Source organism: Dendrobates tinctorius, unplaced genomic scaffold (assembly GCF_039654945.1).
Source record: "Dendrobates tinctorius isolate UK_male_01 unplaced genomic scaffold, ASM3965494v1 ptg000028l, whole genome shotgun sequence".
NCBI lineage: Eukaryota > Metazoa > Chordata > Amphibia > Anura > Dendrobatidae > Dendrobates > Dendrobates tinctorius.
The window spans coordinates 33176168-33202458 of NW_027361696.1; the positions used below are offsets into that span (position 1 = coordinate 33176168).

General features: G+C 49.6%; 1 protein-coding gene across 3 annotated transcripts in view; it reads left to right on the top strand.

The window, feature by feature from the left end:
- The first annotated feature begins 771 nt into the window (after positions 1-771).
- Positions 772-26291, top strand: part of LOC141085268 (dual specificity tyrosine-phosphorylation-regulated kinase 1B-like) — a 65669-nt gene continuing 40149 nt past the window's right edge. Inside the window, exon 1 of one of the 3 annotated variants that reach the window (XM_073570541.1) lies at positions 772-1043. Coding sequence is in view for 1 of the 3 variants with exons in the window: in XM_073570540.1 (XP_073426641.1) it covers positions 23710-23830 (121 nt within the window). In the remaining 2 variants the exon portion in view is untranslated. Of the gene's footprint in view, positions 1044-22513; positions 23835-26291 lie in introns of those variants that run through there. The other 2 variants (XM_073570540.1, XM_073570542.1) reach the window with 2 other exon arrangements.

The window sequence follows — 26291 nt, forward strand, 5'->3', positions numbered from 1 at the left end:
TTTCTCTCTGTTCTTTCTACCTGTTCTCTCGTTCCCCTCTTTCTTTCTGTTCTTTCTATCTGTTCTTTATTTCCCCTATTTCTTTCTTGCTTTCCCCTTTCTTTCTCTCTCTGTTCTTTCTTTCTCTCTGTTCTTTTTTTCTGTCTCCTCTTTCTTTCTCTGTGTTCTTTCTTTTTCTGTTTTTTTCTTTATTTCTCCTCTTTATTTTTCTCTGTTCTTTCTTTCCCCTTTCTTTCTCTGTTCTTTCTTTCCCCTCTTTCTTTCTCTCGCTCTCCTTTCTTTCTGTTTTCTTTCTATTTGTTTTCTCTCTTTCTTTTCCTTAGTACCAGTCAGTGTGCCCAGAGTACCAGTCAGTGTGATCAGCAGTGCTAAATGGATGTGTTTGGGTGTGGACATGGGTGTGACTAGTTGCGAAATGGGTGTCGTTGGGACGTGGCCTAAAATTTGCAGGGTTGGGAGGTTGAAAGTTGGGAGGTATGTAATGTTACGCAGAAATTGGAGCAATATTCAGTGCCGTTTGACGTTTTCGGGCATTTTTTTATTTTACCAACCTAAAAATGCCCTCCTTTTCTTCCAGGCATTTTGTGGAGTAAAACGTGGAAGGTAAAGGGACTTTGCGCTTTCAATGTAGGCCCCGGCGCTCTGCGGGCCTGGTGGGCGGGGCCTGTCACTGTAGAGGGCGTGGCTCCCGCAGTGACGCAAGGCGGAGGCGGCAGACCGCTGGCTGCTGCTGCTCAGCGGGGCTCTGCGCATGCGCACTCACGTGACTTCTCTTCAGCGGCTGTTGCGTCGGTTTGTTTTCGCAGCCATTTTGTGTTGCATTACTGGGAAAAAAAAAAAACCCGTCAGAGCCGGAGTGCGGGGCAGAGGCGGCGAGCTGTCACGGCCTCCCCTCCCCGCCTCCACCTGCAGCTGCTGGCCACCACCGGGGAGGGAGCAGGGAGCGGACGCCGGGGCTGCTTGTAGAAGCTCCGCTCCGGCCTGCAGAGAGCTCGTCAGGATGTGCGTCCGCCCGAGGAGAAGCAGCAGCCGCCGCGCCTGAGGTAAGCGGTGTCCGGAGAGGTGGCTGTATCCAGGGGCGGCCGGATTCTGCCTGCGCCGCTGTTTCTGGGGGAGCACGGATTCTGCCGGGGAGGATAGGGGGTGCTGCAGGTGTGTGACGATTACATTACCCCCCCCCAACCTGGCAGTGGTACGGCCCATCCAGGGACCTGTCACCTATGGACCGTTAACATTTCAGGTCCTACCATTGCGTCTAATTGGGGGGGGTCATTGCATTTTGGTGCAATCTTTTTTTTCTTTTGGTGTACCCCGAAGAAAATGCTGTTTTAATAAATTAAGTTTTCCCCACCCCTCCTACGGTGCTTCTATTATTCCTCCTGGAAATGTGTGAATTAAGTGGTGCCACCATATTTTTTTTTCTATTTTTTTTCTCAAAGCGATGAATGAGTCTAAATTCTCATATGGAAGGTGATAAAAAATAAAAATAAACCTTTTCGTCTCGCGTTTCCTGGCTCGGCTGCAGCGTCCGGTCCACTCCTCGTGGGCCCTTGTCATGTGACCATGTGAGACTAGTCACTGGCTTCAGTGCCAGAATAGCAGGAAGGAGGGTGTGGTGTATATATAATTTATTATTTTTTAATTTATTTACTCTTTTGCCTTCTGAGTTCAAATTGAAATTCGGAATATTTCTATCAATAATAATTTAAAATAATTAAAATGTTCGGAATTTTAATTTGATCTCTGCAGGAAAAAGAGAAATTTTGAATATTTTTATTTTAATTTATTATTGATAGAAGTAGTCTGACTTTCAGTTTGAACTCTGCAGGCAAAAGAGCATTAATTTTGTCTTGAGGCGCATCTGAATGTTTTTTTTTTTTTGGTAGCTATGAACCTATTTTCTGTTGTCACTGATAGTCATCCCGTGTAAAACGGTAACATCCATTTGCTCATTATTTCATGGGTTTCCAGGAGGAGTAACAGAAGAACATCACCAAGCAAATAAATAAAAAAAAAACCTAAAAGCTTGTGGGTTTACATAGAATAATTTATTAACACAGCAGAGCGGACTGGGTGTTGTTACTGATCATGTGGGCAGCTCCTTTTCGTCCTCCACTGGTGGTTTTGTAGGTAAGGTACCAATGTTGCTTTTGGCAAGTGAAGCTTTGCCGATGCCCATTGATTCATATGGGGGATAGGAGGCTGCAGTCAGGTCTGGGCGCCCCCTACATTCTCATCATTAAATCTTATTGGCAATGACAAGAGTTAATACCGGGGGTCTGGTTCTGCAGTTCTAGGATGAGGGATGACATGAGCAAGGGCTGCTCCTAATATGGGGTCCCCACGTCCTGGCCCTGTCTGGGTAGCACCCTGCCTGATACACTGTGGGGGGGGAGTCGACTATAAATATGTGCAGGGTTGTGATACAAGGGGCGCTTAAGGCATCTTGTATGCTCACAGCGATGGTGAGCCCATTCATAGATGTGCAGCTGGATTGTGGGTAATCAGATTACATGAAGGAGATGGATTGTGGGGACGGCATTTCACTCAGCTCTCGGATAAGCAGAGTGGAAGTTACTGGATTAGGGTCTAAGCGATGAAGGGATGTAGTGTCATAGACTGGATGGCTGCAGTATAGATTTTAGCAGGTGGATCCCTCCAATGACCTAAGAGGGTAGAAAAGGGTTCTACAGGTTGGAATTTTACTTGTCTCATCCTTAATTCCTACAGAAACAGTGATAGATAATTATCTGTCTTATTACAGAAAGAGGGATGATAGATAATTGTCACACAAACTTTTGACCATCACCTTTCAAATCGAAAAAGTGATTTTTACATGTTAATTGATACCTTTTAGTTTTTAAAACTAGCCAGACTCAGACTGCAATTGTCATTACTTTATTCATTTCCCCCCCCCCAGTGTGTAGTTTACAGTATAATCCCAGTTTCAGATTTTTCTTTTTCTTGTGGGAGTGTCTCTCACAGTAATATATGCTGGATGTGAGTGATGTTTCCTTTTAGTAATATAGATTGGAAGTGAGCACTGTTTCCTTGTGGTAGTATACGCTGGTTGTGAGCTGTGTCCTCTTTTTTAATATATGCTGGATGTGAGTGATGTGTGTCGTCCTAGTAATATAGGCTGGATGTGAGCTCTATGTGTCCTTTCGGTAGTATGGGTTGGATGTGAGCTCTGTTCTTGGTAATATAGGCTGTATGCGAGCTCTGTGTTTCGTCTTGGTAAGGGTGGTTTCACATTAGCGCTTTTTAAGCGCACGCACGGCCGGGGGTAGCTCTGCCCGGCGTGCCCGCCCCTTGCTTGTAGCGCCGCCTCCTAGCGGACAGCGGCGCCTGCGATCGGCGCACCCTATCTTTAGCATAGGGTGCGCAGATCGTGCGCAGGCTGTGCGCTAGTTGCGCTTTGACCTGCGCTGCGCACTCTTGACGGTGCGCCGTGCGCGCCAAAATCGAACTTTTCGGATTTTGGCGCGCACGGCGCACCGTCAAAAGTGCGCAGCGCAGGTCAAAGCGCAACTAGCGCACGGCCTGCGCACGATCTGCACACCCTATGCTAAAGATAGGGTGCGCCGATCGCAGGCGCCGCTGTCCGCTAGGAGGCGGCGCTACAAGCAAGGGGCGGGCACGCCGGGCAGAGAGCCGGCTCGGGGGCGGAGCTACCCCCGGCCGTGCGTGCGCTTAAAAAGCGCTAATGTGAAACCACCCTAATATAGGCTGGATGTGAGCTCTGTGTGTCCTATTAGCAATATAGGTTGGATGTGAGCTCTGTGTTCTTAGTAATAATAGGTTGCATGTGAGCGCTGTGTTTCCTCTTGGTAATGTAGGCTGGATGTGAGGTCTGTGCGTCATCTTAGTAATATAGGCTGCATGTGAGCTCTGTGTGTCTCTCCCAGTAATATAGGCTGGATGTGAGGTCTGTAGGTATTTCCTCTTGGTAAAGTAGGCTGGATGTGAGGTCTGCGCGTCATCTTAGTAAGGCTGGTTTCACATTAGCGCTTTTTAAGCGCACGCACGGCCGGGGGTAGCTCCGCCCCCGAGCCGGCTCTCTGCCCGGCGTGCCCGCCCCTTGCTTGTAGCGCCGCCTCCTAGCGGACAGCGGCGCCTGCGATCGGCGCACCCTATCTTTAGCATAGGGTGCGCAGATCGTGCGCAGGCCGTGCGCTAGTTGCGCTTTGACCTGCACTGCGCACTTTTGACGGTGCGCCGTGCGCGCCAAAATCCGAAAAGTTCGATTTTGGCGCGCACGGCGCACAGTCAAAAGTGCGCAGCGCAGGTCAAAGCGCAACTAGCGCACGGCCTGCGCACGATCTGCGCACCCTATGCTAAAGATAGGGTGTGCCGATCGCAGGCGCCGCTGTCCGCTAGGAGGCGGCGCTACAAGCAAGGGGCGGGCACGCCGGGCAGAGAGCCGGCTCGGGGGCGGAGCTACCCCCGGCCGTGCGTGCGCTTAAAAAGCGCTAATGTGAAACCAGCCTAACATAGGCTGGATGTGAGCTCAGTGTGTCTTTCCCAATAATATAGGCTGGATGTGAGTTCAGTGTGTGTTTCCTCTTGGATGTGAGCTGTCTGTTTCCTCTTGGTAATATAGGCTGAATGTGAGCTCTGTGTGTCTCTCCCAGTAATATAGGTTGGATGTGAGCTCTGCGTGTTTCCTCTTAGTAATATAGGCTGAATGTGAGCGCTGCGTGTGTGTGTCCTCTTTGTAATATAGGCTGGATGTGAGTGATGTGTGTCCTCTTTTTAATATATGCTGGATGTGAGCACTGTGTGTCCTCTTAGTAATATAGGCTGGATGTGAGCGCTGTGTGTGTCCTCTATGTAATATAGGCTGGATGTGAGTGATGTGTGTCCTCTTTTTAATATATGCTGGATGTGAGCACTGTGTGTCCTCTTAGTAATATAGGCTGAATGTGAGCGCTGTGTGTGTGTCCTCTTAGTAATATAGGCTGGATGTGAGCTCTATGTGTCCTTTCGGTAGTATTGGTTGGATGTGAGCTCTGTTCTTTTGGTAATATAGGCTGTGTGTGAGCTCTGTGTGTCCTATTAGCAATATAGGCTGGATGTGAGCTCTGTGTGTCCTATTAGCAATATAGGCTGGATGTGAGCTCTGTTCTTAGTAATAATAGGTTGGATGTCAGCACTGTGTTTCCTCTTGGTAACACAGGCTGGATGTGAGCTCTGTGCGTCATCTTAATAATATAGGTTGCATGTGAGTTCTGTGCGTTTCCTCCTGGTAATATATGTTGGATGTGAGCTCTATGTGTCCTTTTGGCAGTATAGGTTGGATGTGAGCTCTGTTCTCTTGGTAATATAGGCTGGATGTGAACTCTGTGTGTGTTTCCTCTTGGTAATATAGGCTGGATGTGATCTTAGTGTTTCCTCTTGGTAATATAGGCTGGATGTGATCTTAGTGTTTCCTCTTGGTAATATAGGCTGGATGTGAGGTCTGTGTGTGTTTCGTCTTAGTAATATAGGCTGAATGTGAGCTCTGTGGTTTTTTTTTTTGGTTTTTTTTCTTACCAGTAATGTATGCTTGATGGGGAGGTGTGTGCTTTCCCATTAAGGCCAGGTTCAGTGTTTGGTCAGTAATTTACTTCCATATTTGTAAGCCAAAACCAGGAGTGAGTGAAAGTACGTAAGTGGTGACGTATTCCTAGTATAATTTTTTTCCTCTTATTGTTCCACTGCTAATTTTGGCTTTCAGACCAAATTCTGAATGTGTGAATGTGGCCTAAAGCTGGTTTCCTGACTGGTGTATTTCATGACCTTACAGCTCTGTGGGCACACACAAATCTGTTAATTCAGGTCAGTGGACCCGCAGTCAGTCTAGGCATTATGGTCTGTATACGTTCCCCTTAAAATTATTTACTGTAAACCAGCCAAATATGGGCTGGATGTGAGGTTCATGTGCGTCTCTCAGTAATATAGGCTGAATGTGAGCTCTTTGTGTATATGGGGTGCTGCTGTCGTCTTTAGCTCATAAATTGACAAAGCTTCTATCCTGCGCTGCTTTCCTCCTTACCTGTAGAAATTGCTTCGCATTTATTCCTACTGGCTCATTGTAGTTATTTGCCCAATTCACTTTTTTCAACCAAAGTTTTGGCATCTGAGGTTCCCAGTGAGTCCTCTGAACTCATCTTTGAGAGAAATTATTGTGCACCATGGCATAAGAGGAGGCCATGTTTGCCCTATAGCTGTGTCCATGTCAGTCACTCTGGGGACCTGCTATGGACATTGATCCTTTCATCATGTGCATCTTTTTTTAGGATGGGGCAATAAAACTGCAGGATTACAAATGGCTCTGGATAGAACGCTGATGGGCCTGGATCTTATCTCTTGCATCCAATGCGTAGAAGTCAGAGGATTAGTGCGGATACTATAGGAGGTCATATTTGTTTCCTAAACGTTGTGCAGATTGATGTTGAATCTCTGAATAATGTTCCCACATGATTTTGTGTTGATCCATGTGCAGAACGGATGTGAGATCAAATATGGTGCTCCTGCAATGTAAGGGTATGTGCACACGTTGTGGATTTGCCCGCGGATCCGCAGTAGTTTTCCATGTGGTGTACAGTACCATGTAACCCTATGGAAAACCAAATCCGCTGTGCACATGCTGCGGAAAATTCCCCGCAGATTTGCTGCGGTTTATTTTCCGTAGCATGTCGATTCGTTGTGTGTTATACGCAGCGCTTTTAGGCTGCGTGCACACGCTGCGGATTTTTCAGTGAAAACAGAAAGCAAAAAACACAAATATCCTGAGCTAAAAGTAAAAAATATACTGCAAATAATGCATAAAGGTAATAATAATAATAATAAGGGTATTTAGTAAACATAATTTTGATCAAAATAATTTTACAAGCCATCCCGCCACGTCACGGCAACCCTTGTGGGACAGTCCCTACTCTAGTATTTAAAACCTTTTCACTTGCCAAGTGGCGTGAATGTGAATAAGGGTCGAGCGGCTGAACCACTAGTAACAGCTTAGGCCAGACTGGATGGATTTTTCAGTGTGGGTCCACAGGTAAAACCGCAGGTAAAGTGACGGTTTATCTGCGGATTTGCCTGCGGTTTTCCTCTACGGTTTGACACTTGGACAATGGAACAGGTGGCAAACCGCAGCGGAATTCGCAGAAAGAATTGACATGCTGCGGACCTGAAACCGCAGCAAAACCACACGGAAAAATCCGCAGCATGTGCACTGCGGATTTGAATTCCCATTGAACAACATGGTACTACACTGTCTGCGGAACTGCTGCGGATCCGCAGCGTGTGCACATACCCTTACACCTCTTCCATTATAGGAATTCGCAGGTGTAAAAATGCAGGTTGAATCCGCACAAAATCTGCAGAAAATCCGCAGTAAATCAGCACTAAATCCGCAGGTAAAACGTAGGTCATTTTACCTGCGGATTCAGCCACATCCTTGCGGAAAAATCCGCAACGTGTGTACATACCCTAAAGTGGAGATTTCCAGAAGACGCCTCTGAACACCATGGCAGTGCTGTCATATGGATCATATTACTATGGATTATGGTAGCTAAGTGCTGATAATGGGGAGCAGTAGCTTAGACATAAGGGTTATTGCCACTTAAGGTCCCTTTACATTTAGCGATGCACTAGCGATCCGACCCGGTCAGGATCGCTGGTGCATCGCTAAATGATCGCTAGTGAGCTGTCACACAGGCAGACCTCATAGCGATGCAGCGCACAATACTCACCTTTCACACACAGCGATCCTGACGTCCTCCCGCCCACGTCCATGCGTCGCTCGTCGTCACAGCAGCAAGCGCCCGACGAGAAATGGAGCCGGACATTCTCGCGCGATCAGCGATGGACAGTGGGGGAGCCGGTCGGAGGTAAGTATCACACCTAGCGATATTGCTATAACGTCACAAAATTTTAGACGTTATAGCGATATCGCTATGTGTAAAAGCCCCTTTAGTATAGACCAGGATAAGTTGGGGTTGTAAACTTTTTCCCAGACTCCCGCATCATTTGTTGTGTGTGCTGTGTACCTGTTATGTTGGTGTGTTGACGCCTGCCCTGGGCTGGGGTACGTGCTGTCGTCGTATCCTTATATTTACATCCTGTAAAGTATCTGCCTAATAAATAGGTCAGTGTGATTCATGAGGAAATCAATGTCACCATTAGATCACTTTCACCAATATGTCGCCCAGTCTGCCGGAGGCCTGGATATGATCATGGCTTCTGTTCATCTGGTGGGGGGATGAGAATTTACTGGAAGTTATCTTTTAGCGCTGATTGTCTTTAGAACAAAATATTAAAGTGAAGACTTGATCCTGGCGCCACCTATCTGAAAATATTAGTGAAAGATGCGGGATGGAAAAGCTATATACATCTGCTGCTGGGGGTCTCCTGTGGGATCAGGACTGTACTTTATATTATCATGTCATGGAATTGCTGTTTGAGCACTTTCCTAATCCTTACCTGAGCACTGGTCTGTGGGGCATGAGTCAAGCCTAAGAGGGAATGTCTAACATTTGCCTGGAAGCCGCCGGTTGCCCCCTAGTTTCTTTGGACTCTAGGAAACTGGTGTTAATATAATTATCTGATGGTGATCGGATCTATATTCCCATCATTCTTTATCGTCCAGGGTCCTAGTCTCCAAAACTGAGACCACAATGTATCCTGGAGTAAAGTCTGAAAGCAGCCCCAAATGGTATGTGTAAAATATATATTATTTATCAATCTATATGGTGAATCCACTTTGCAGTATTTTAACAACCCCCATGTGTCAGGACATAAGTGACCACCCTAGACCCCCTCCCCTTGCATGCCATCTGCTTGTGTCAGAGAAGGGCTATAAACGTTTGATTGTCCCACCAGGCAGTATTCCTTTGCTGCAGCCCCCCATCCGCCGCGGTGCATGTGTTTAGCGTTCAGCATTGGTGTCGTACTGTATGGAGCAACGCCGGAGCCCAGCGCCTGTCACGTTGTATTATAGGCAGAGCAGGAAGTCCTCACACGTTCCCTGTTACTAGGGAATAATCGCCAGCAGTTCTGCTGTGCAGTTTGCGTGCCTTTGATGTAGCGCAGCGGTGAAGGAGTTAAGGAGGGGAGCGCCGCTGCGGAGGACTGCTGCTGCTGGAAATAGATGTAGTTGCAGTGCATTTTGCAGCAAAGTTCCACTCCACGTGCTCTACCTGGTTTTGTGGGAGAGGGCATTTGATCTGAGAACACTTTTATATATATTTTTGTGTTGGTGTAAAATTTTGACAGGTGTTTGGGGGGGTGCACCTGATTTGTTGGGGAGATTGGTGACGGATCGGGATTGGTAACTGCAGCAGTGCGTTATTTATATCTGCATGTTCCTGGAAGGAACAGTGGCTTTGAAAAAGAGGGGGGTATTTTTGGAGAGAGCCTGAACTGCTCCGGTTTCTCTCTTTGTTTGGGCATAATCATTCACTGCATCATATATAACCTAGCAACATGCATCACCGCAGAGCCGCTCCCGTGATTGGCTGCAAGTAGCATTTGTGGCAGCCAATAGGGAACCTGTTACCATAGCAGAGGAAATGTTAGAGGTGAGTCTGCAGAGGCATGCTCGGGAACATTTGTGCCCTTCTGCTCCGTGCTCAGGGAATCTGTGATACTTACAAAAGGCTGATTGATAGCGCTGTATGCGCACATGGAGCATTTATCCCCTTGCAAAATGTAGGGGGAAAGGGTATAATGCACAAGGAGGGGGTTAAAGCTATAAGAAATTTGATTCCCCTCCCCCCCCCAACCTTGATGAAATCTAATTATAGAAGGGGCTGCCATTTTTTTTTTTTTTTTACACAGTCCCCCTCCTCACTGATAGTAGCCGCCTCTGTCTCTGGGAATAGGCTTCTCTGAGACCACCTTCTTCAGTTGTGATATTAGCTGTGTTTTGTAGGATGTGGCTGAGAGGGGAAAAAAGGGGGGGAGTAGTGGTGCTTTATATTGTTAACCCCTGCCGTGCCAGGGAAAAGCTAAGTTCCATGCATCAGATGCATCCTCCCCCTTTTTGCATCGGCGGTTAGCGCGGAACGGACTGGTGACCTGCAGCTGTCAGGTACACTGCAAACAGCCTGGGCTTCAGGCGGGCCCGTCAGGATTTGTGCATGCTGCTTGCTGGTCGAGGAGGGTCCCCCTTCTTAAATGTATATATTTTGGGGTCGGCATTGCATTCGCTGCAGTGTGGAGAGGGCGGCCGGGCTGCTGCAACTCGCTGAACTCATGTATTATACGGTGCTTGCATCATCTGTAAAGTGGATGTGTATACAGCAAAATTGTTTGTGGGTGCGTGGTGGTCTTTTATTTCTTTGGGGGAGGGGGGGTCCCATATTCAGAGGGGCAGAAAGCAAAGTAAATGTAACTCACTTTGACAAAAATTAGGTGAAGAGGAAACATGTCTGCATTGTGTCATTAGAAATTCTCACCTTCAGGCTTCTTCTGAGACGGTGCTTTGGGTTATGATATAATGGCACTGATATGATGACTGCAGCATCTAATGGGGAATTTGCTTTGTTTTAGTCCAGTGGACCGGCGGTGATGTTAAGTATTAACATGTAAAGTATCTTTAACAACTAGAGTGAGAAAAGTCACTGGCAGTGCAGATGTTGGTGTTGGAGAGGAGGCCTGTACTGTTCATGAGTCATGGAGGTCTACCTTCTTTTGGCGGACTGTATAGAAGATATTTGGAGATGTTTACACCTCAGCTATAAGGCGGCTCTATGGATTGGAAATTACGCAGATCCATGAGTGCCATGGACACATCCTTCTGTAGTAAACAATCAGTCACTATTCTATTAGCGCTCACCTTGCCTGTGTTTGGCCTGAAGAAATCCAATATTGAGTCATATATGGTTGGGTCTGTCTGGTTTTATGTTTCTTTTAGATAGCAGATCGAACTCTGTGTTGTAGGAGTCACTACCTGATGGCCTGAAAAGAAAAACAAAAACTTTAGAAGTTTTGAAAACTTTTTGAAAAGTTTGCCCACGTCCACATCAAAGTATCAGTGGTGATGTTGCCATCTTTAGAGATTGGCCCGCATACTTTCCATTTCAGTGTGATTTTAGACCAGACCTCACTATGGCTGGTGCCTTGTCTACCACCGCTCTGGTATCTGGACTCAAAAGTTGTGACCTGATAAATGGCAAAGTGTGGCATTGACAGTATTAGGTCAATGGGTTATAGATGCTTTTCTTCTCATTGATGGGAGATGGATATGATAAGCACCCGACTCCAAATAAAAAGTTAAATAAAGAGCTGCTGCTACCTGGACAACCTGTTTTACGTAGTGCAAAGGTTGTCTAAATTGTCAAGAGGATACTACTGCAGTCCAATACACAAGGGCTGAGCTTTCAGTAAGCTAACTTGTTTGACTCACCCCATATTTCTTTGGCGAGCAGTGGATAAGTTCTTGCCACATAGTCCTGTCAGCACTATTCTCCGACCAGAGCAATGGATCAGAAATGTTGTGCTCCAGTATCATTTAAAGGGGTTGTTTGGACTCATAATTACTTACCTATCCTAAGACTAGGTCATCAATATCCATTCTGTGGCAGTCCAACACGTTACTCCCCTAAAAAAATATCACCCCCGTTGGTTAGCTGATTGCAGCTCTTGAGGCACCTGGTTGCACACAGTGTTCAGGGCCAGCACAGCTCTGCACACTGTAAGCCAGCCGTTATGTGGTACCGCAGCTCATGTCCCATTCACTTCACTGGGAGCTACACATTGCACAGAGCTATGCTAACTCTACATTGTGGGTCCGGGACGCCTCTAGAGCAGCAACCACTGGGTTGAGTCAATTGAAGCATCAGCCAGTCCTGACACTTTTGTTGAAATTATGAGAATTGGATGCACCCACACTTAAATTATATATCCATAGGATAGGTGATAGCTTGTTGATCGGTGGAGGTCCAACTGCTGGGACCTGTATTGATCAGCAGAGATGGGCACTTTTATTCTTGTTAGATTGGATTAGGTTGGTTTCACATTTGCGGTTGTGTCCACAGCGTTTCTGCCACATACATCCGCATGCGTCCTATCTTTAACATTGGGGATGCAGGTACAGGCGTTTGTAAGCTTTTTGCCGCTTTGACGCATGCATTGTTTCTTCGTCTGCGGCTGGGCGCTGTAAACGCAGCATGTTGCAATTTTGGAGGCGTCAAATTGCCGCCTCCAAACGCATGCGTACGCTTGCGGAAGGAATGCATCTAAACAACGCATTACAGGTTATGGGAACGCATGCGTACACAAGCACTTGCATACGCAAGAATTTACATAAGACACCTATTGGGCGTGGCTTGTGTTGTGTACATTCAAAAATTCGCCGGGAAACTAGGACTTGCTAATAGTTCACAACCGCAAACGCATGCATGTGTTTTTGCATGTGTTTGAGGTTGCGGACGATACGCTGCAAATTCAACCGCAAATGTGAAACTAGCTTCAGCCGTGAGTGTGCTCCACCGCCGCTTCGCTCATTCTGAGCTCTGCTTTTTCCGACAGCCCCATACAAAATGAATGGTGCAGCAATCAGGCATCCAAACTGCTGCTTCATTTTCTAACGCACATAAAAATTCCCCATCTTATCAATCGGTAGGAATCCGACCAATGAGACCCTGACCGATCAATAAGCCATCACCAATTCTGTGGCTATGTGATAGCATCCTCTTCACCTCTGCTCCAGAAGCATCAAAAACTCTTTTGATCGTTTCTACCTAAAAGTGTTACTAGAGACTATTTCCTTCCTTATGGAGGAGAGCTGATTTACATATTTTAGCCAGAAAGCATTGCTTGTAGGGCTACATTCGCAACATGAGCTTTTTAGTGAGTTTTTGATGTACAGGGTGGGGCCATTTATATGGATACACCTAAATGAAATGGGAATGGTTGGTGATATCAACTTCCTGTTTGTGGCACATTAGTATATGGGAGGGGGAAAGCTTTTCAAGATGGGTGGTGACCATGGTGGCCATTTTGAAGTTGGCCATTTTGGGTGCAACTTTATTTTTTCCAATGGGTAGAGGGTCATGTGACACATGAAACTTATTGAGAATTTCACAAGGAAAACATTGGTGTGCTTGGTTTTAACGTAACTTATTCTTTCATGAGTTATTTGCAAGTTTATGACCACTTATAAAATGTGTTCAAAGTGCTGCCCATTGTGTTGTATTGCCAATGCAACCCTCTTCTCCCACTCTTGACACACTGATAGCAAGAAATGCTAGTCTAAAGGGGTCAGATTCCTTGTAGGAATGCTTGGACCTGACACCCATAATGTGGTGGTGCACCATCTTGTTGGAAAAACTCAGGGAACGTGCAATCTTCAGTGCATAAAGAGGGCAACACATCATCATGTAGCAATTTCAGATATCCAGTGGCATTGAGGTTTCCTTTTGATGAAGAATGGCCCCACTATCTTTGTACCCCATATACCACCCCATACCATCAATTATGGGTGTCAGGTCCGAGTATTCCTACATGAACAGTTTCCTGGAAAGTGGATTGGTCGTTGTGGGCCAGTTGAATGGCCACCAAGGTCTCCCGATCTGGCCCCCTTAGACTTTTATCTTTGGGGACATCTGAAGGCAATTGTCTATGCTGTGAAGATATGAGATGTGCAGCATCTGAAACAAGGGATACTGGAAGCCTGTGCTAGCATTTCTTCTGCGGTGTTGCTTGCTATCAGTGTGTCAAGAGTGGGAGAAGAGGGTTGCATTGACAATCCAACACAATGGGCAGCACTTTGAACATATTTTATAAGTGGTCAAAAACTTGTAAATAACTCATGAAAGAATAAAGTTATGTTAAAACCAAGCACACCATTGTTTTTCTTGTGAAATTCTCAATAAGTTTGTGTCACATGACGCTCTTCCCATTGGAAAAAAATAAAGTTGGATCCAAAATGGCCGCCATGGTCACCACCCATCTTGAAAAGTTTCCCCCCTCCCATATACTAATGTGCTGCAAACAGGAAGTTGATATCAACATTACCATTTTATTTAGGTGTATCCATATAAATGGCCCACCCTGTAGATTTTCTGCACATATTAAGTAAAATAGGTTACTTGCATTATATACAAAATACGCAGCGTAAAAACTCACCGTGGGAACGTAGCCTAAGGGTATGTGCAGACAATCAGGAATTGGCAGCACTTTGGACGTAGTGCTTGTCCACTGCTTCCAAAGTGGTGCCAGCTATTGAACATAGGTGAATCCGTACATGTTCACTAAACCACGTGGATTCATCGCATCCAATACATTGTATGGGTGAAATTTCTCTTGCGGAGACTCGCTGCATGTCAGATTCTGCGGATGAGCCGTGAGCGTCTCTCTTCTTAAATCCCATCCGCAATGCCGTAACATCTGGACACTGCAGGTTGGGCGCTGCAGAAGTAGGCAGCGTCCAACCCACAGCGTTTACTTATCGTCTGCATATACCCTAAGGGTCTGTGCACACGTTGCGGATTCTGCTGCGGATCCGCAGTGGATTTGGCCCTGCGGATCCAAAGCAGTTTCTCCTGCGGTGTACAGAACCATTATATTCAATCTAAAATAAAAAACGATGTGCACATGCTACGGATTTTTCCATGCACATTTGCTGCGGTTTTGAATCTGCAGCATGTCAATTCTTTGTGCGGAATCCACAGCATTTTTACACCTGCTCCATTATAGAAATCCGCAGGTGTAGAAAACGCAGGCGAAATCCGCAGGTAAAAAACAGGTCATTTTACCTGCGGATTTAGCAAAATCTGTGCGGAAAAATCCGCAACAGAATCTGCAACATGTGCACATACCTTTAGACTTCCTACACCAGCAGAATCTCCACAAAGGACCAACCCCCCTTCCAGGAGTTTAACAAAGTACAGATTTCCCAAAGTATTAACCACATTAGAGAAGTGCCCTGTGTGTAGAAGCTGCTGTAAGCAAAATATCTGCTTGCCCAAAAAACTTTTTTGAAGTTTGAGGCAAACCTTTTTTTTTTTTTTTTTTTTCCCCCAATGCTCTGTAGCGGTGTACACATGGGTGACCAATAACTAATACTTCATTGTAACTTACCTGCACAGTCTTTAGCTATAATAGTATCACATGAGGACGTTGTCTCATTGTATTAATAAGCTGTGATCACCAGCGATCATCCCGGTGTGCCTAAAAAAGAACCGGAAGAAAAACTATTTTAAACTCTCCGGAAGAAAAACTATTTGGCAAGGGTCTTATAGGTGTTTCAGGTCACTCCTCACATTATGAATGGGAGGGGTAGGGCGTCCGTCACCTTGTACAGCCTCTAATACAGCATCATTATAATCGTATCCCTACTACTGGATCAGTGACTTTACAAGAGGAAGGGAACTAAAAAGCTGATGTCGACTATACTTGCTTGCTAGATGAGTGCTGATACCCAAAAAATTTGGATGATGGGTGGAATCAGCATGGGAAGAAATATCCATGCAGTTGCCTTGATCAAATGTTAAATATCGGACCCCAGTTCTGCAAGATGAGAGATTGGGGAAGGCCGATGTTACCTGATTTTCTGACTTTTAGGGTACGTGTCCACAATCAAGAACTGCTGTGGGTTTGACGCTGCATGTTTAGGCTATGTGCACACGGAGTTTTTTGCCTCTGCGGATTTTGTAGTGAAAACCGCAGATAAATCCGCAGGACCCTGCGGTTTATCTGCGTTTTGCCTGCGGTTTTACACATAATGGATGAGGTGTGAAACCGCAGCGTTTCTGGACAAAAGAATTGACATGCTGCGGATTGTAAACCGCAGCAAAACCGCGCGGAAAAAGCCGCAGCATGTGCACAGCAGTTTCCAGTTTACCATTGAAAGCAATGGTACTGTACAACGCACCAAAATCTGCTGCGGACCCACAGCAGAATCCGCACCGTGTGCACATACCCTTATGCAACTTCAAACCCGCAGCTGCCCGATATTAAGGGTACGTGCACATGCTGCGGAATGGGGTGCGGATTTGGCCGCGCGGATTCTGTAAAATCTGCAGGTCAAAAGACCTGCGGTTTTGCCCTGCGGTTTTTCATCTCAATGGAGGAGATGGCAAACCGCAGCGGAATCCGCAGAAAGAATTGACATGTCAATTCTTCCTGCGGTTTTGAAACCGCAGGAAAACCGCGCAGAAAAATCCGACCTGTCTGCACTACGGTTTTTAATATCCATAGGATATTATGGTACTGTACACCGCAGCAAAATCTGCTGCGGATCTGCAGCGGCCAAATCCGCTGTGGAACCGCAGCAGAATCCGCAGCGTGTTAACACACCCTTTAGCATAGTGGATGGGATCTCTAGAATAATCTGTGGCCGGGGAATGCCTGCGGACACTTACATTGCGGCACGTCTTTCAAGACCACAGCATGTCAACCTCTCCTGCGTAGATGCTAGTCTCCGCAACAGAAATTTAAATCCATAGAATGTATTGAACACTGTAAATCCACATGGTTCAGTGAACACTTGTGGCTTTACCTGTGTTCAATTGAAGGCAGCGTTTTTTGACGCAGCCAACATAGCGCTGCCATTTCCTGATTGTGGGAACGTAGCCTAAGGCCTGGGAGTCCACGATCCAGAACGAGCAGCTCTTTGGACATAGTGTATGTTTGCTGTGTCAAAAACGCTGCCTTCTATTGAACGCAGGTAAATCCACGTTTGTTCACTGAACCGTGCGTATTTACCGCATACAATACATTCTCTTGGTGAAATTGACATGCTGCTGTCTTAAAAGACGGGCCGCATGTCAGTGCCCCCGGGTGATTCGGAAGCGACTGGATGCATAGTGGATATAGGCTTTCTAGAAATCCCTTCCCCTATGCTGTAACATCTGGCGGCTGTGGGTTTGATGCAGCAATATCCTAGGCACGTACACTGAATGTGTGTGCACACGCTGCGGGTTCTGCTGCGGTTCCGCAGTGGATTTGGCTGCTGCGGATCCGCAGCAGTTTTTGCTGCTGTGTACAGTACCATAATATCCTATGTCAATTCTGTCTGCGGATTCCGCTGCGGTTTGCCATCTCCTCCATTGTGGAGATGAAAAACCGCAGGCCAATCCGTAGGTCTTTTGACCTGCAGATTTACCTGCGGATTTTACTAAATCCGCGCGGCCAAATCCGCACCCCAATCCGCATTGTGTGCACATACCCTTAGGGGCTGCTTTATTCAAGTTTGGCCAGGTATAGCAGCTCCTCCTATTTCACGTGATATTGCATGTTTATCACCACATTTAGTAGGATATGTACATTCATGTTTATGGGAGAGTTAGGGCGATTCAGGATAATTGTATGACCAGCTTTGGAGAAAGTTTTTAACTCCCTGTAGAAAATCAGCTGCTGTTCTCAGTTTGGAGAGCATTTTGTGCCTGTTGGAAAAGTTGTGGAGGTGTGGGATCTTGCAGGAAGTTTCTGGGCTTTGCTTTGTCTTCCATCCTTCACCATGTTCGTTCTTTTGAATGCTGAACCTCAAACTAATATATGTTCTTCTGAAGTTTGATCTGAGAGTTAGACAAATTGACTCTTTAGGGTGTCCTCAGCTGCTGCACCAGAAAGTTTATTGCACTTTGTCTGGCTGTGTATTCCTGGTACTTCAGGTAAGCACTGGGCCATCTGCTTGTAAGTTGCACTGCCTGCTTGATGTAATTAAATATGGGACGTGGTGACATTAGCCCAGTTGTCTGCAGGTATCTGGTAAATTTCCTTCAGGTTACAGCCTTCCTGACACCCACGCTCTTCTGTTTTGAGCATGCATTCACTCTCCATTCCAGAGAAGTCAGGGCCTCCTGTTACTCCATTGAAGAGAATTAGGCACTGAAATCCAAAAGACCCGACACTTCAATATCTGTCAGGAACCGTGCTTTCACATTTATTTTTTTTTGGCCAGTCTGCAGAAATTGCTGGGTTTGGCTCACTTTGCTGTTTTAGGCCCTGTTCACTCTAGCAGTAATGGCTTCAACTATGGCAAGTTACATTAGTTTTGGAACAAACCTTTGACTTCTAGTTGGCTTGTCACATTTATGGTATGGTTGCATCAAGTTTGTTGTAGAAGATAAAGATGAATGAAAGTGAAAGCAGGTGTCTACATCTGGATAGTGGCTGTGCGTAGTGCTGCGGCTGTTAATGGTTCTATTATACCGCATACTATGAGGATTCTGGGGTACAGCTGGGAAGTAACCTCATCATGTTGGAGCTCTATATGAGGGCATTGCTGGATATAAAGGTGCATTATTACACACAAGCGCTATGTATGGGGGGTCTGTATATCGTGCTTGGATGCATATCTTGTATGTCATAGGCACGGTACACCACCTCACCAATGAATTTTATATAAGTGATCACTGGTTATTAAGGTGCAATATATAATCTGTACAGGTGGGGTGCAGTATTTTCCCACTGTCCTGCTAATGTAAGGGATGGAGTGTGTGCCCTGTCCTGACAGTTTTGGGATGCAGTGTGTTGTCCTGGCAGTAAAGATAATGTATGCACGTTGTCTGTTCTGGCCATTTGGGGATCTATTGAGGCCTTTAACCTGGCAGTTTTAAGGTGCGGTGCTTGTGGTCAGCGTGTTTTTGCAGTTTCAGTGCATTGTTCGCCACCCTCTATCCTGGCAGTGGAGGTTCAGTGTTTTGGTGCAATATACTATGTTGTGTGCGTGTGGTGCAGGGTCCCCCTTGTCCTGACATTGCGTTTGTGGGTAGGACAGGGAGAATCCTGCACGGCAGTGTGTGTGGAGGTGTGCAGGGTGCTCCATGTTCTGGCAGTGTGGTGTGTGGGGGAGGGGGGTGTGTGCAGAGTGCCCCCTGTCCAGGCAGTGTGGTGTGTGCAGAGTGCCCCCTGTCCAGGCAGTGTGGTGTGTGCAGAGTGCCCCCTGTCCAGGCAGTGTGGTGTGTGCAGAGTGCCCCCTGTCCAGGCAGTGTGGTGTGTGCAGAGTGCCCCCTGTCCAGGCAGTGTGGTGTGTGCAGAGTGCCCCCTGTCCAGGCAGTGTGGTGTGTGCAGAGTGCCCCCTGTCCAGGCAGTGTGGTGTGTGCAGAGTGCCCCCTGTCCAGGCAGTGTGGTGTGTGCAGAGTGCCCCCTGTCCAGGCAGTGTGGTGTGTGCAGAGTGCCCCCTGTCCAGGCAGTGTGGTGTGTGTGCAGAGTGCCCCCTGTCCAGGCAGTGTGGTGTGTGTGCAGAGTGCCCCCTGTCCAGGCAGTGTGGTGTGTGTGCAGAGTGCCCCCTGTCCAGGCAGTGTGGTGTGTGTGCAGAGTGCCCCCTGTCCAGGCAGTGTGGTGTGTGTGCAGAGTGCCCCCTGTCCAGGCAGTGTGGTGTGTGTGCAGAGTGCCCCCTGTCCAGGCAGTGTGGTGTGTGTGCAGAGTGCCCCCTGTCCAGGCAGTGTGGTGTGTGTGCAGAGTGCCCCCTGTCCAGGCAGTGTGGTGTGTGTGCAGAGTGCCCCCTGTCCAGGCAGTGTGGTGTGTGTGCAGAGTGCCCCCTGTCCAGGCAGTGTGGTGTGTGTGCAGAGTGCCCCCTGTCCAGGCAGTGTGGTGTGTGTGCAGAGTGCCCCCTGTCCAGGCAGTGTGGTGTGTGTGCAGAGTGCCCCCTGTCCAGGCAGTGTGGTGTGTGTGCAGAGTGCCCCCTGTCCAGGCAGTGTGGTGTGTGTGCAGAGTGCCCCCTGTCCAGGCAGTGTGGTGTGTGTGCAGAGTGCCCCCTGTCCAGGCAGTGTGGTGTGTGTGCAGAGTGCCCCCTGTCCAGGCAGTGTGGTGTGTGTGCAGAGTGCCCCCTGTCCAGGCAGTGTGGTGTGTGTGCAGAGTGCCCCCTGTCCAGGCAGTGTGGTGTGTGTGCAGAGTGCCCCCTGTCCAGGCAGTGTGGTGTGTGTGCAGAGTGCCCCCTGTCCAGGCAGTGTGGTGTGTGTGCAGAGTGCCCCCTGTCCAGGCAGTGTGGTGTGTGTGCAGAGTGCCCCCTGTCCAGGCAGTGTGGTGTGTGTGCAGAGTGCCCCCTGTCCAGGCAGTGTGGTGTGTGTGCAGAGTGCCCCCTGTCCAGGCAGTGTGGTGTGTGTGCAGAGTGCCCCCTGTCCAGGCAGTGTGGTGTGTGTGCAGAGTGCCCCCTGTCCAGGCAGTGTGGTGTGTGTGCAGAGTGCCCCCTGTCCAGGCAGTGTGGTGTGTGTGCAGAGTGCCCCCTGTCCAGGCAGTGTGGTGTGTGTGCAGAGTGCCCCCTGTCCAGGCAGTGTGGTGTGTGTGCAGAGTGCCCCCTGTCCAGGCAGTGTGGTGTGTGTGCAGAGTGCCCCCTGTCCAGGCAGTGTGGTGTGTGTGCAGAGTGCCCCCTGTCCAGGCAGTGTGGTGTGTGTGCAGAGTGCCCCCTGTCCAGGCAGTGTGGTGTGTGTGCAGAGTGCCCCCTGTCCAGGCAGTGTGGTGTGTGTGCAGAGTGCCCCCTGTCCAGGCAGTGTGGTGTGTGTGCAGAGTGCCCCCTGTCCAGGCAGTGTGGTGTGTGTGCAGAGTGCCCCCTGTCCAGGCAGTGTGGTGTGTGTGCAGAGTGCCCCCTGTCCAGGCAGTGTGGTGTGTGTGCAGAGTGCCCCCTGTCCAGGCAGTGTGGTGTGTGTGCAGAGTGCCCCCTGTCCAGGCAGTGTGGTGTGTGTGCAGAGTGCCCCCTGTCCAGGCAGTGTGGTGTGTGTGCAGAGTGCCCCCTGTCCAGGCAGTGTGGTGTGTGTGCAGAGTGCCCCCTGTCCAGGCAGTGTGGTGTGTGTGCAGAGTGCCCCCTGTCCAGGCAGTGTGGTGTGTGTGCAGAGTGCCCCCTGTCCAGGCAGTGTGGTGTGTGTGCAGAGTGCCCCCTGTCCAGGCAGTGTGGTGTGTGTGCAGAGTGCCCCCTGTCCAGGCAGTGTGGTGTGTGTGCAGAGTGCCCCCTGTCCAGGCAGTGTGGTGTGTGTGCAGAGTGCCCCCTGTCCAGGCAGTGTGGTGTGTGTGCAGAGTGCCCCCTGTCCAGGCAGTGTGGTGTGTGTGCAGAGTGCCCCCTGTCCAGGCAGTGTGGTGTGTGTGCAGAGTGCCCCCTGTCCAGGCAGTGTGGTGTGTGTGCAGAGTGCCCCCTGTCCAGGCAGTGTGGTGTGTGTGCAGAGTGCCCCCTGTCCAGGCAGTGTGGTGTGTGTGCAGAGTGCCCCCTGTCCAGGCAGTGTGGTGTGTGTGCAGAGTGCCCCCTGTCCAGGCAGTGTGGTGTGTGTGCAGAGTGCCCCCTGTCCAGGCAGTGTGGTGTGTGTGCAGAGTGCCCCCTGTCCAGGCAGTGTGGTGTGTGTGCAGAGTGCCCCCTGTCCAGGCAGTGTGGTGTGTGTGCAGAGTGCCCCCCCCTGTCCCGGCAGTGTGGTGTGTGTGCGGGGTGCCCCCCCCGTCCCGGCAGTGTGGTGTGTGTGCGGGGTGCCCCCCCCGTCCCGGCAGTGTGGTGTGTGTGCGCGGGGTGCCCCCCCCGTCCCGGCAGTGTGGTGTGTGTGCGCGGGGTGCCCCCCCCGTCCCGGCAGTGTGGTGTGTGTGCGCGGGGTGCCCCCCCCGTCCCGGCAGTGTGGTGGGTGCGCGGGGTGCCCCCCCCCGTCCCGGCAGTGTGGTGGGTGCGCGGGGTGCCCCCCCCCGTCCCGGCAGTGTGGTGGGTGCGCGGGGTGCCCCCCCCCGTCCCGGCAGTGTGGTGGGTGCGCGGGGTGCCCCACCCCCCTGGCAGTGTGGTGTGCGGGGTGCCCCCCCCTTCCTGGCAGTGTGGTGTGGGGTGCCCCCCCCTTCCTGGCAGTGTGGTGTGGGGGGTGTGCGGGGTACCCCCCCTTCCTGGCAGTGTGGTGTGCCCCCCCCTTCCTGGCAGTGTGGTGTGGGGGGTGTGCAGTGTGCCCCCCCCCTTCCTGGCAGTGTGGTGTGGGGGGTGTGCAGTGTGCCCCCCCCCTTCCTGGCAGTGTGGTGTGGGGGGTGTGCAGGGTGCCCCCCCCCTTCCTGGCAGTGTGGTGTGGGGGGTGTGCAGGGTGCCCCCCCCCTTCCTGGCAGTGTGGTGTGGGGGGTGTGCAGGGTGCCCCCCGGCCAGGCAGTGTGGTGTGGGGGTGTGCAGGGTGCTCCCATCCTGGTAGTGTGGTGGTTGTGTGTGCAGGGTGCTCCCATCCTGGTAGTGTGGTGGTTGTGTGTGAAGGGTGCCCCCATCCTGGTAGTGTGGTGTAGGGGTTGTGTGTGCAGGGTGCCCCCCTGTCTTGGCAGTGTGGGGGTGTGCAGGGTGCCCCCCTGTCCTGGCAGTGTGGGGGTGTGCAGGGTGCCCCCCTGTCCTGGCAGTGTGGGGGTGTGCAGGGTCCAGGGTGCCCCCTGGCCAGGCAGTGTGTGGGGGGGTGCTTTTACATTACACCGTGAGCTCAGCTTCTCTCTTATAATCTCCCCCCATGGTTGCGCCTGTTTCACTTGCTGCTTTATCAGCTGCTTCACGGAGTCCCTGTGAAAGCAGCCATTCAGCGCTCATCAGCCAGACTCCTCAGCCAATGGCAGCTGACTCTATCCTGTTCCCGCTGTGCGCGCCAGCCAATCGGCGTCTTGTTGCTAAGGCGTTGGTGCAGCTTGGGGCAGTGCTGGCGATTCCCCCAGCACACGCTCGTGTTCCCGCCCGCCCGCAGTTGGACACGTCCGCCGAGCGCCTCAGAGACGGGCGGGTGACTCAGCAGAATCAAACATGTCTCTGTCAGTTTAGAGCAGAGCCCTCCTCCTCTCACCGCCCACACAACCCGGCGCGCACAGCGGAGCACAGCCCGGGGAAGCTGCGGAAGCTCCTGCACTGAGGATGTCGTCTGCTCGGCCGCGGCCTGCCATCACAGCCGGGGAGCGGAGACGCTGGAGCTGCGCTGCCTCACAGCCAGCGGGCCGCTCTGACAGATAGACGGAGATAGGCGCGGGGAGGAGGGGCGTGCGGGTTTTTTTTTGTTTCCCGCCCGTTTTGAAACGGAAGCGGCGGTGCCGCGCATGGCGGGAGCGCGCCCCTGACACAGATCTGCTTACGTTACTATAAATGGTCTGAGGCGGCGGGCGGCCGGGGCGCGCACATCCACAGCCCGCTGCGGGGAGGCGGTGGCGGAGGACAGGGCCGGGCCTGAGGAAGTCACCTATCATTGTGTCTGTGACGCGCCTCCTCCCAGCCCTCCCCCCTCGCTTGTGGCTGCAGTGGTACATCCCAGGGTGTGGAGCCTTAGACCTGGGCGAGCGCAAGAGTTTCCAGAGGAGCCGGAGATTGTGCTGATCCAGCCCAGGACGCCCGGCAGCGGCTACAGCAACGGGGGCCGCTTCCTCCTGCCCCAGGACTGCGCGGCGGAGACTCACGGACGTGACCTTCCATGACCCGCGTTCACCTTGCCTTGGTCGGGCGGTCCGCGGAGCTGCGCCTGAGCCTCGTCTGTCCGCCCCCGGCAGGTCGCAGCATGCTTCCCCAAAGATAAGGCCCGGCGCCGGCCTATGTTAGCACTTGGTGGAACAGGGTTACTCATCAATCTCCATGACTGGATTACTACGCTCATCATCGCTGACAAGCTGAAGGGCCACAGAGTGCAGCTGCCATGGCCAGAGACCCCCTCTGATCCGCTGGAGTTACATTTTATATTCAGACCTGGATGACATGGATTTCTGACAATTCACACATCCTTTTGTTTCCCCCTCCTTTCCATTTTTTTTCTTTGGTTTGCTGACAACTTGTGTTTCCTGGTCTGACTACTGACTGTGCCTCTGAGAAGAAACACATCGATGGTGATCACGTCTAGTTCTGAAGAGGCGCCCCCTCAGAGAATGCTGACAGCATTGCCCACGGAATGGGCCAGTAAGGATCCGGCGGCGGCGTGCCACAGCGGCAGGAAGCCTTCCAGAAGTTGGTATACCTACCTCGCCAGTACTTTCGGTGTCGTGGTGAAAACCGCATGCGCGCCGACAGTTTTCTCTGCCTTATTTTGCATCTTGTCGTTTCCGCGAGGGCATCACAGTACCCAATGATGTGCGAAATATGTGGGCACCACTATATGGGTACACGGGTATGAGAAAAAGATGCCCAAGACACAACTGTCAGAAAAAAAGTTGTACTTTTGTCAGATCTGGAGATATTGCGCAATTTCTGTGCCTTAGGGAAAAGCTGTAACATTTCTGAAAGTTGGTGTAGGAAGTTAAGGCGAAATTAGACGAACTCCACAAGTTAAGAGTTTGTGAAAGAATGAGCTAGCGTTTTTTTTTGTTTTTTTTTGGAGGGCCTAGTCATCTGTACTCCGGGTGAAGTGTATTTATAGACTCTGTTGGCTCCTTGACTCAGGTCTGATCCCGCAGTGAGTCTGCCAGAAGGGTACAGAATAGTAGGAGGATGACTCAAAGGGGGTCCTGAGAGACCGATAATGGTTACAGTGGGCTCCACCTGCAAGAATGCTATATAAAACCAACTATGTATCAAGACTACTGGATAAGGATAGGGCCTAGCACAGGGGTTGTTTTTTTTACTTGAATTGTACATAGTGAATTAAATTTCTTGACTGTGTGAACTGAAGGTGTAAAATTTGACTTAAAATATCCCTGTTCTTATTTGTGCCACACTTGTGAATTTTTGTGGTTGAGGTGCAGTTACATAAAGTCAGGAGACCTGAATAAGATTGTAAGGTGTATTTCTCGCTTTACCTTCATGTAGTGGGGTCACTGGTTTTGGAGGACCTGCATGGTAATTTTACTGTGTTTTTTTTTTTTTTTTTTTTTTTTTTTGTGGAGAGGTTTAGATTCTGTCCTAAGCAAACAGAGTTTTGATCTTAGGCCGGACTGAAATAGTATGGGATAGTCGCCATTGACCTAGGACTTTAATTGCCAATTCCAAAGTTGTGAAATCACCTGGGCATTAATGTAAATGTGAATGGCAAATGACCTATATTATATACTCTACTCTTCCTCCTTGGTCATTACCATGTACAGAGCAGCTAGGCCTGGGCCTACCCAACCTGGCTAACTAGTATAGAGATGAGCCAAGACCCTGTTTCAGGGACAGTAACCTGTGGCCACCAGATGGGAGTCTGCAAACGTCCTCCTATCTGTAATGTGGTTTCACCATTGCGACGTGATGCGCTAATAATACACCAGGCCAGCTAGTCATAATGGGAGCCAGGGATGCCAGCAGGATGATGTTTTGCAGGGGTCCTTCCTGGCAGCCATGGAGTACCAACCTACAAATCAATTTCCTCATGTCTGACTCTTGCAATGATTGATGGGGACAGATCTTCATTTTTGGTGTTTGAATGTGATGAGTACATGGTGGGTTCACCACTGTCAGCGGTATGGTTAGGCTCCCCCCCCCCCCCCCCCCCCCCACAACCTTTTAATGTTCTTAAAGGATCAGTGATGTAGAAATGTATTTGGGTTTAAAAATGTTGTTGGCCTAGAAGAGGCTGACAGGGTGAGTGAGCCAGTCTATCTTAGGTTTATCATGGCTGGTTGCAGCCTCATGTGTGTGTATAATGCATCTTGCTTAGGCCCTGTTTACATTGTGTTGCAATCGTACCTCTGCTAACAGGCTTGTCTGAACTTTGATCTGTCTGACTTAGGAGCTAGAGATTTTACAAAATCTAAAAAGGTTTTATCTTGGAACATTTGATACCTGGCCTAGAAGAGCTGCCTGTGTGGGAGTGGTTAGGGGTTTTTTTGTTGTTTTTTTTTACACTTTGTGGTTGAGCTGAGGCTGTGTGCACACGCTGCGGATTTTGCTGCGGTGTACAGTACCATGATCCCCTATGGGAATTAAAAACCGCAATGCAGACGGTGTGGAATTTTCCGCGCGGATTATCCGCGGTTTTCAATCCGCAGAAAGAATTGACATGTCAATTCTTTCTGCGGATTCTGCTGCGGTTTGCCATCTCCATTGAGGAGATGAAAAACCGCAGAGCAATCCGCAGGTAAAACCGCAGGTCTTTTGACCTGCGGTTTCACCTGCGTATTTTACAAAATCTGCGCCGATGAATCCGCACCTAATCCGCAGCGTGTGCACCCAGCCTGAGTCAACCTGTTTAGTATAGAGTGATCACATTGAGCAAACCTCCCACCAGGTTGCAACACACTGGAGTCCCAAGTCTGAAGGGTAATATTAGACATCTCTGGTGTTCAGAGTAACATGGGAAAGGATGACTTGTAAAGTTTTCGTAGCAAGAGTGGATAAGGTTGTGCACATACCCCTTCCCTTATCCAATGTTATAAGGTCCAGGTTGCTAGAACAATGGTATAGCATGACCATTTCATTTAGAGAATACTGTTTGCATCATCTTTTTGTAATATTGTGGTTTACTTTTAGTTTGGGGTCGATTATGTTAATG